General features: G+C 43.6%; 1 protein-coding gene across 1 annotated transcript; it reads left to right on the top strand.

The window, feature by feature from the left end:
* The first annotated feature begins 4,116 nt into the window (after nt 1-4,116).
* CRYGS (crystallin gamma S) lies at nt 4,117-9,632 on the top strand. The gene is made up of 3 exons (XM_028730884.2): nt 4,117-4,448; nt 7,696-7,938; nt 9,290-9,632. The coding sequence occupies exons 1-3, from the start codon at nt 4,428-4,430 to the stop codon at nt 9,560-9,562; spliced, it is 537 nt and encodes a 178-aa protein (XP_028586717.1). The 5' UTR covers nt 4,117-4,427; the 3' UTR covers nt 9,563-9,632.
* The last annotated feature ends 1,427 nt before the right edge of the window (nt 9,633-11,059 follow it).

The raw sequence follows: 11,059 nt of genomic DNA, 5'->3' as shown, positions 1-11,059 counted from the left end.
TTTCTCCTGTCTCAAATAACCAAAGAATGCCAAATAGATGGGGGAGAAAGACAGCTGTAAACCAGCTTACATTTAGGTGTTTTTTTCTTTTAATGTCTCTGACATTTCTTGGCTAGCCCATGTCTTCTGAAATTATTTTCTCTTATTCTCTTAATCTCTCTTCTGTCCCGTCCCCCCTTTCTTCCACCAATAAATCCATTTTGGGATTTTGCTGTTAAATAACGTCCCAAGTGTATGGGGATATTTTGCTAGCTGGTTGCACTGATGAGTGTAATGAGCGTCTAGTTAATTTTTTGAGCTGTACCATTTCAAACTTTTTTAATCTTCCCACACAAAGGATAATTAAAGCTCAAATTGTTCTGTAGAAAGTAAATTGCTTCTAAGAGCGCCACACTGAAATTCAACCTTCTGAGCAATTAATTGTGTGCATTATTGTGCACATTGTAGTTTCCTGCTCTTAAACATGCCAGTTGGCAAGTATTTTAATATCTAGAAAAATGTGCAGGATTTGGCTCATCGAATTAGTTTTATTTTGTGTGTGTCTCTGTGCTGCATGGTTTAAATCCTGCTCATTTATCTTCTCCCACATCCAACTCAATGTAACATCTGAATGTAGCTGATCTCAAGTCATGATAAAAACTGGGCTGATTGCGCACAATTCAATCTTCCTTTTATAGATCTGGATCCTTCTTATCACTTAGGCAATATTTTTGGGTTTAGCAGTGGTCTTTGCCACATTGGATAGCTTGGTCAAAACAGATTTAGGAACTCCTTTGGTATTTTGTAAATGTGGTTTGTTTAGTTATAAGGTCAAATGCTTGAAAATAGCGCAGTAGAAGATTAATTGTGTGGTCGATTTATCCTTAATTCTGAGTAGTGTAGCAATCCAGAGGACATAACGGTAGGTAAAGTTTAGGGCTACAATTTGTGAATCACCAGCATTCTGGGAATAAATTGGTAAGGGCTAGTCAAAATCAAAGGAGTGTTCGCTTTGCTAAACACACTAAATTGATCTCAAATGGGACAGAGTCTCAAAGATGTGCTCTCCCAAGCCTACATTTCCAGCATGTTTGCACTCCTATCTTGGTAACATCTGCACTGACTTGATCATGTCCACAGAATGAAAGATGGTAGGATCCCCAAGGATGTGCTGTACAGGGAGCTGGCGTCATGTGCCAGGCTCCCTGGCAGGCTAACTCTGTTACAAAGATGTCTGCAAATGTGAAATGAAGGCTGGCAACATCAACCCCTCCATGTGGGAATCCCTTGCAGACAACTGCAGTGCCTGGAGACAGGGAGGTTAGGTAATCCATAGCAGTAACTAGAGGAGGAATGATCACTGGGAGGAGCACAGAGAGAGGAAACTCCATGGTGCATCTGCAGCAGCACAATTGGACCTTCATCTGCCCCAGCTGCAACAAAACATGTCTCTCCTGTATCAGGTTCTACAGCCACAGCAGGTGCTGCAACCTTCCAACAAGTTGACTTCACCCTCAAAGGCTCACTCCTTTATTTTCTCCTGAGACAGACAAATGCCAACTCTAAAAGGTAAAGGTAAATGACCCCTGACAGTTAAGTCCAATCGTGAACAACTCTGGGGTTGCAGCCCTCATCTCGCTTTACTGGCTGAGGGAGACAGAGTTTGTCTGCAGACAGTTTTTCCAGGTCACATGGCCAGCATGACTAAGCTGCTTCTGGCGAACCAGAGCAGCGCACGGAAATGCTGTTTACCTTCCCGCCGGAGTGGTACCTATTTACATGCTTTCGAACTGCTAGTTTGGCAGGAGCTGAGATCAGGTTAGTCTGACATGACTTATTTTTCAGAAATCCATGCTGACTATTGGTGATCACAGCATTCCTTTCTAGGTGCTCACAGACTGTTTGCTTAATGATCTGCTCCAGAATCTTCCCTGGTATTGATGTCAGACTGACTGGGCGATAATTATTTGGGTCCTCTCTTTTCCCCTTTTTGAAAATAGGGACCGAGCAACGGGAGCGCACCCCGCCACGGGGATTTGAACCGCCGACCTTTCGATCGGCAAGCCCTAGGCGCTGAGGCTTTTACCCACAGCGCCACCCGCGTCCTGGCAGATAGTGTTACTGCCCCACAAATCCCTGGGCAGGATCCCAAGGGCCACATAGATCTGGAGGCCTCCTGCTGTAGTGGCACCAGTATTTTAAAATACTGTTCCTAATGAAATCAGACAGGCACATTTTGTTATGTACTGAAGTTCTCACCCTGGGCCAGCAGGGGGATCATAGAATCATAGAATAGAATCATAGAATCATAGAGTTGGAAGAGACCACAAGGGCCATCGAGTCCAACCCCCTGCCAAGCAGGAAACACCATCAGAGCACTCCTGACATATGGTTGTCAAGCCTCTGCTTAAAGACCTCCAAAGACGGAGACTCCACCACACTCCTTGGCAGCAAATTCCACTGTCGAACAGCTCTTACTGTCAGGAAGTTCTTCCTAATGTTTAGGTGGAATCTTCTTTCTTGTAGTTTGGATCCATTGCTCCGTGTCCGCTTCTCTGGAGCAGCAGAAAACAGCCTTTCTCCCTCCTCTATGTGACATCCTTTTATATATTTGAACATGGCTATCATATCACCCCTTAACCTCCTCTTCTCCAGGCTAAACATGCCCAGCTCCCTTAGCCGTTCCTCATAAGGCATCGTTTCCAGGCCTTTGACTCTTCTCCAGGGTGAAGAGGAACCATTGATGAGCACCCTTTGGGTTCGGTCAGTCAGCCAGTTACAAATCCACTGAGTGGTAGCATAGTCAAGACCACATTTTACCAGCTTCTTTACAAGAATATCATGGGGCACCTTGTCAAATGCCTTGCTGAAATCAAGGTAGGCTACATCCACTGCGTTCCCTTCATCTACCAGGCTTGTAATTCTGTCAAAAAATGAGATCAGGTTAGTCTGACATGACTTATTTTTCAGAAATCCATGCTGACTATTGGTGATCACAGCATTCCTTTCTAGGTGCTCACAGACTGTTTGCTTAATGATCTGCTCCAGAATCTACCCTGGTATTGATGTCAGACTGACTGGGCGATAATTATTTGGGTCCTCTCTTTTCCCCTTTTTGAAAATAGGGACAACATTTGCCCTCCTCCAGTCTGCCGTGACTTCGCCTGTTCTCCAGGAATTCTCAAAGATGACTGCCAGTGGTTCTGAAATCACATCTGCCAGTTCTTTTAATACTCTTGGATGCAGTTCATCTGGCCCTGGAGACTTGAATACATCTAGACTAGCCAAGTATTCTTGTACTATCTCCTTAGTTATTCTGGGCTGTGTTTCCTCTGCTGAATCATTTGCTCCAAATTCTTCAGGTCGGGCATTGTTTTCTTTATCGGAGAAGACTGAGGCAAAGAAGGCATTGAGGAGTTCAGCCCTTTCTGTGTCCCCTGTAGGGTTGAGTCCCCCTGTAGGGTTTCTATAGTTGAACTCATATCTATACATATGTCAGAGTTGGGTTGGGAGTGTTGGCCCACTCCATTAAGATGGTACATGCCAGAGTGGTACTCTGGTTATCTCCCGCTTGGCTGTTGCAATGTACTCTATGTGGGGCTACCTTTGAAGGTGAATGGGAAAGTATAAATAATCCAAAATGCGGCAGCTAGACTGCTGACTGGGAGCGAACGCTGGGAACATATAATACCAGCCCTAAAAGATCTACCGGTACATTGGCTCCCAGTATGTTTCCAAGCACAATTCAAAGTGGCTTTTAAAGCTCTAAACAGCTTTGGGCCTGTATACCTGAAGGAGCGTCTTCAACCCCAGTGTTCAGCCCAGATACAGAGATTCAGCTCTGAGGGCCTTCTGGCTGTTCCCTCACTGCAAGAAGTGAGGTTCCTGGGAACCAGTAGAGGGCCTTCTAGGTAGTGGTGTAGAATGCCCTCCCATCAGATGTCAAGGAAATAAACAACTGACTTTTAGAAGACACCTGAAGGCAGCCCTGTACAGGAAGGTTTTGAATGTTTGAGGTTTTTTGTGTTTTAATACTTTGTTGGAAGCCACCTGGAGAGGCTGGGGCAACCCAGTCAGATGGGTGACATATAAATAATAAAATTATTATTATTATTATTATAGGGCAAGCACTTTTTGTTTTGAATATTTCTGACAGGAGTTCAGTGTTCTGACTCAGCAAAGCATTCAAAACCTGATAATGCAACAGGCAGTGCTGAAAAATAAAAGGAGCAATGAAGCCTGCCTTTATTTTGTAATCCTGTTTGTTTTTCTAGAACAGATGAATAGCCTCAGAATCACTGACTCAATTTTTGGATTCCATTTTCATGACAAAGCGAATGTCTAGTCTAAAAATGAGCTCGCTATAAAATGAGGCTTCCTGATTCTGGCTCTGGCAGCTGCTTCTAGTTCACCTCCTCCTCCAGGAATATTTGCACCCCACACTGATCATGTCCAAAACTGGAAGCAAGGTAAGTATGTTTGTGGTCTCCGGATGCCTCTCTTCCACTCATTGTCTGCAAGAAAATGAACCTCTTCTAACAGGAATGCATTGTTTGCCAGCTTGGCAGAACCAAGAAAAGAGCAGATCCTTGAGTGGCTCCCTGTTTAAGGAGGCAGGTGGTTCATTACTAGTGGAAGACGTACCAGGTTAGATAATAAACAAACACCTGGAATAATTAGCGGACTTTCTTAGTTTTCCTGGTAGCAGCTCCAGCAGATATAATTCGGTCAAATTGAGATCAGTATTTGAAAATGACAACATTAGACAATGTGAGATGCTTATTTCCTTTGTTGTTGTTTGTTCTGTGGAAGAGGAATAAAGAGGAACTGGCGTGCTTTTCTTTTAAATGCGGCTTTATTTCACATATAGAATCAATAGTCTTGCAGAGGACATGCAACTCAGCTTGATAAACTTGCAGCGTACTGCATGTGAAATAAGTATCTTCATATGTGCTCTACATTTGTATTTATTTAGAAGGCATAAAATGGGTGGAGAACCTGAGATCTTCCACATACAGTGGTACCTCTGGTTACGAACTTAATTCGTTCTGGAGGTCCGTTCTTAACCTGAGGTACCACTTTAGCTAATGGGGCCTCCCGCTGCCGTCGTGCCACCGCTGCGTGATTTCTGTTCTCATCCTGAGGTAAAGTTCTTAACCTGAGGTACTACTTCTGGGTTAGCGAGGTGTTTGTAACCTGAGGTGTTTGTAACCCGAGGTGTTTGTAACCCGAGGTACCACTGCATTGCTGGACCACAATTTCATAATCCCCAACCATTGGCTATGTTTGCTGGGGTTGATGGGAATTAGAGCCTAGCAAAATCTGGAAGGCCGTGAGTTTCTCGTATTGGGGATGCATGACCAGAGCTGTTGAATTTGGAAGGTCACATAGGCACAATTGTATCTTCTTTCGCATCATACTAACAAGCCAAACTGCAAAACCACTCATAATTACCCAGAGTCTACCATGAGATAGGAGAATAAGCTCTCAGAAGGAAGCTTTCCTTGTGCTTCAAGTTATGACACTGCTTCACTGAGGGCATTTCCAGACTTCTGCTATTGTCAAGTGTGGTTCACTCATATTGACAAATCCAAATGGACAATTATGGCAGATTGGGAGGTCTCGCATAACATACCCATTTCCCCACTTAAAAAACAACATTGCATTTTCTGTGTGGCTTAGATGCCTTCCCTTCATGTTGCATTGCATATCTGTTGCTGTGCTATTTTGTTTTACATGTCCCAGCTGTGATTACTGGGGAGATACCGCCATTGCTATTGTAACTGCAATTTGGAAAGTGGTCGCATAAGAGTAATGGGCACCTGTCAGATATTATCTGTGATGCTGTTTGTTCCAAAATCTAAGCAAATAACTACCAACACCCCCACCCCCTTATTTGATGAGCCTCTCTGGGGAGGGCATGTCACCACTGAAGAGTTGGCCACCTATCACACCTCATTTGGCAGTGATACATGGAGAAGGGCACTTAAAGATGTGACGACTCCTCTCATCCACCCTAGTCCTAATCTGGATTGCCCAATCGGGTCTTTGTACAAACAATGAAGTACAGAAATACAAATGTATTGTTTTGCATGACCTTTAGATTATTGTTCTTCTAATTTAAGAAGAAGAGGCTTGACCAAGTTTGGAGAACACTTCCTGCCTCTGAAGTGTCAAGCAGCTACAACCTTTGGTACTTGGTCAGGGGTCCAGTAGGTAGACTCTGGTGGGAGCAGAGCTAATAGAAAATTGCTTTCTGTTTGCTCTGCTGGGTGGTGCTAGCAGATGGTGGGCCAGTGGTGGGATTCTGCTGCAGGATTCATGCAGAGAATCGGGTGCAAACGTAATTCCTGCACAACCACTTCCCCCAAACAGCAATCTGTGTACCCACTGAATATTTGTATGGAAGCATAAGTTTACTGCTTCAGATAGAACATATTGGAGGAGGAGACAGCTGTGATCTCACTTTCCCTCCTCATGTTCCTATCCCTGGATATGTTGTCCAAATAGGGTTTGTGTGAATTGGCTTTGATGCACATTCTGAAAGGGACAGATGTTTAAGGTAGCCTGGAGTTCCCCTGTCTTGAACTGAAATGATGATTCCCCGCCCCCTCTGGTGCTCAGTGTGATGCCCTTGTGTGAAGTAGCAGGATAGGATTCATTACCAAGCTGCCCATTTTCTAAGAATGTCAGAGGAGGTGTTTTTCCATGTTCCATCTTTGGGTGAAACACATCATATCCAAAAGAGAGGGCCTTATCTGTGGTGGCTCCCTGACTGTGGAATGCCCTCCTGAGAGGCAGACATCTGCTACTGACAATATATTATTTTTGCATCAGGTCACAACCTTTTTATTTACGCAAGGCATTTTGAATTTTGGCATTTTGAGCTGGTTTAATAGCCTTATTCCTCCTAACTTTATTGTGCTGTTGGTTTGTTGTATGCTGTATTTGTAATTTTACATTTCTTTGCATACTGTCCTGAAATCTACATTTGGATGAAGGGTGGTTTATACATTTTTTAAGTAAGGAAATGCTGTGAGCTCAAGAGAGTGATGTCATCCATAAGAAATGCAAAATGTCATCTGTACCTATTGCTGTAATACTGGCTAACCTAATTGCAACCTTACCATAGACTTCCTGTTGACGCTCAGGGTACTTTTTGCCTAAATGCTCTGTCAGCTTGACAGAACAGTGCCTGGGTTGTTTATGAGCCTTGGCATTCACCTAAGGTAACTAAGTCACAGGTACTCTTGCGCAACTCTCTTGTACAGTACCTAAAAATGGAAGAGGAATTCCTAGTGGAACTTGTTATTTAGGGATAGGAAATAAATTTAATTCAAACTGACCTAAATGCATATCAATATTTGAACTGAAATTGACACTTCTCCAAATTTTGTGACGCAGTTCTCCAAGCAAAACAGTGCACAGAAATAGTTTCAAAATAGTTGTCAGGAAAATGGCAAAAAATGAGGTAAAATTGCATGTAAAATGCGCATTGTAGAGGATGCATTTTCCATAAATTTTCATGCAGATGTGAAAGAAATTGGAAACTGATGCAGATATGGGCCAAATTGGAGTTAAGCTTGGGGAAAAATAGGAAATGGAGAGAAACTGAAATTGATATACGCTCCCATCCCTCGTGTCCATGTAATTTTAGCCAAGCTGCACCATGTCCAGTGGAAGCATGATTCCTTTTGTACTTTGCTTGTGTTTCAGATCACCTTCTACGAAGGCAAGAATTTCCAGGGGCGCCGCTATGAGTCTGACAGGGACTGTTTGGATTTCCACACTGACTTGAGCCGCTGCAATTCTATCCGTGTGGAGGGGGGTGCCTGGGTTGTTTATGAGCGGCCAAACTTTGCAGGGAACATGTACGTGCTGACTCATGGGGAATATCCTGAATATCAACGGTGGATGGGCCTAAATGACCGTGTCAGCTCATGCAAATCTATTCAGCTAGTAAGTCGGACATTTCCTTCCTCTCTGTTTAACTCTGAAATCTGGGCAAATGGGATGTTGACACTTGAGACAGGTTCATTTATGTCTCCCCTTTTTTTAAGTACACACAGATCCTCACACTGTATCTGTATCTAATGTTATTAACATGGATAAACACTAAAACAGGGATGAGGAAACTGTGGCCCTCCTGATGTTGTTGGACTCCAATTCCAATCAGCCCCAAGCAGCATGGCCCATGGTAAGTACTGATGGGAGTTGTAGTTCAACAACAAAAGGAAAGCTATGGGTTCTCTATGCCTGCATTGAAGAATGTGAAAGCTTTCTTGCTTCCAAGAGCCCTGCTGAATCAAAGCAAAGACCCATCATCTAATCCAGCAACCTGTTCTCATAGCGGCTAACCAGATGTCTATGACTTGATCCACCTAAAGCAAGAGTGGTCAGGGTGGTGCCCTCCAGATATTGTTGAACTGCAGCTCCCATCATCCCTGACCTCGTGCTTTTGAGGCTGGGATGGTGCTGGAGGACTCACCTCTTTTGATAGAGCCTTTTGCCTGGGTCTGCAAAAGTTCTGGTAGGCTATAAAGCATGGTTAACAGAATGCATGTCGCATGGGACCTTGGAGTCTGATATGCCATAGGATATTAAAGATGATATATGCCATATTGGGAACAGCTTGCCCAGAGGGCTGAAGCTACAGCAACAGCCTCCTGGCAGCAAAACTACTGTTACTGGAAGGAAGGAGGCAGAACGATGATGAGGTAAGAACTCTGTCAGTGCACTGGCAGGAGTGCTGGATTGGCTTTGCCGGTGCACCTGTGCAGCCCCAACTTTACCATTGCCTCATTCCTCTGTTAAGCAGCAGCAACAACATTGCTTCTGGGAGGTTATTGCTGCATCTCCACTGGAAGCCACTCCTGTGCCATGTGCAATTCCCACCATTTGGTTTTACAACAGGGATGGGGAACCTGTGGTCTCCCAGAAGTTGAACTCCAACTCCCATCAGGCTAAGCCAGGATGACCATTGGTCAGGGATGATGGGAGTTGGAGTCCTGCAACAACTGGGGGGGGCACAAGTTCTCAATCCCTATTCTATACTCACAATTGGTAATGAATTAGATCCTTCCTGCTTCTTGCTAGGGGGCACTGGCTGACAGGGGTCTCACAGAAAGTATAAAAAGTATAATAAAGATAACTAAATACACATAAAGTGGTGGTTGGTTCTGGAGCCACAATACATTCTTTGCTTTATTGGGTAATGTCTATTTTCCATCCAATATTGCAGTCTGAACTGTACACAGCCTCTGCTCAGCTCCTCAATAACATGTTGTGTTCTCCATCCTCCTCCTTCTAGCCCGGTGGAGGCAAATACCAAATTCAGCTATTTGAGAAGGGTGACTTTAGTGGCCAGATGCACGAATCCACAGAAGACTGCCCTTCTGTCATGGATCAGTTTCACCTGCGCGAAATCCACTCCTGCAAAGTCCTGGATGGGGCCTGGGTTTTCTACGAACACCCCAATTTCCGTGGCAGGCAGTATCTTCTGGAGAGAGGAGAGTATAGTAAACCTGTCGAGTGGGGGTCTGCGTCCCCAGTGGTCCAGTCCTTCCGCCGTATTGCAGAGTAATGGGCAGCATTAAGTCTAAAGCCGACATGAAAGCTGACTTGATGCCATAAATAAAGCACTTGTGAGTTCAGTTCCGCTTGTCATCATTCATGGTAAAAATGTGTGTCTGTGTGTTTTCTTTAAGGAAGATGACTAATCTCTGGAACATCCATTCACAAGGAAACTTGAGTTTTCCTCAAATTATTGGGGGTGGAGAAGAAATGAAGTTTGTCCCTTTACTTTCTATGACAGCCCATAGAATACTGTTTTTGTTTGTTTGTTTTAAAAGGGATATTCCTAATGGTTTGGCTAAAACTGAGGGGAGTCAGAAGGCAAAGGTTTCAGGATTCCCTCCCATTTCCCTTTTTGACCCCACCTGCACTATACATTTAAAGCAGTATCACACCACTTTAAACAGTCATGGTTTCCCCCAAAGAATCCTGGGAATTTTAGTCTGTTAAGAGAACAGGGATTGACTATTAAACCACTCTAGGAACCGTAGCTCTGTCAGGGAAATAGAGGTCTCCTAACAACTCTGAGAAATGCTGTAATTTCCATCATGATAATCCAACAATTGGTTCAACCTTCTCCAGCCTTCGCTCTCCAGATTTCTGGATTATTATGATTTGAAATGCACTCCCTGCCCTTCATCCCCAAAGCCGCAGGGCAGCTTACAACAATTAAAACTCAAGGTTAAAAACAGTTAAAAACAATTGAGAGTCACAGAAAGAAGGTGAGTTTTAAAAAAAGCTACACTGCAGGTGTCTGAAGTCAGGGTAAAGAGGACTGCAGCTCCCATTAGCCCTGGCCAGCACGTCTGTTAAATTGAAATAAAACTGATTTAAGTTTGTAGTCTTTCCAGCTAACTTAGTCTACTGTAAGCAGACAAAGAAGTCCAGGAGTACCTTTAAAGCTTCATACAATGATCAGATGAACACCCCAGTTTAGATAATAGTGGGGTGATTAACTCTTTACTGGAGTCTCTGTACAAAAAGCAAAATAAATAAATAAATGAAATAACAATATATGGACCCATGCGTTCAGAATTTCCATCTCAACATGGACATGTACAATTATAGAGTGGGCTTCTCATAAAAGCACTCTCAAGTATTGCTGAAGGAAGCACATTCAGTCGTGCACTTGAGAAAGCTCTTCTATATTTTAGATTTGTTAGATTCCATAGATAAGGTGCCATTGTATCAAGGGGACTAGTTAGAAAATAGTCATAGCAGGGATGAAGTTTTCTCATTGCAGAGAGATTGCTCTGTTGTTCAGTGTCAAACAGGCATTGCTTCAATATGTGTTTTGCTTTACCGAGACGTAAAACTTAGTAACTATTGTGGCGAAAAGCCAAGAAGGCATAACCTTAAATTGATGGCTTTCATCCAGCTGCTTTTGTGGGAATCAGGCAGAACTAAAGGAAGCAAGGCAGTAGTGGCTAAATTCAACTCGAGTCAAAAGTTAAATGCCCTCATCCAAACCTGTGTGGAAATGGAGGGAAAACCAGCTTTGAATCGC

This window comes from Podarcis muralis, chromosome 6 (assembly GCF_964188315.1).
Source record: "Podarcis muralis chromosome 6, rPodMur119.hap1.1, whole genome shotgun sequence".
NCBI classification, from domain to species: Eukaryota; Metazoa; Chordata; class Lepidosauria; order Squamata; family Lacertidae; genus Podarcis; species Podarcis muralis.
This window is presented reverse-complemented; position numbering and strand designations above follow the sequence as displayed.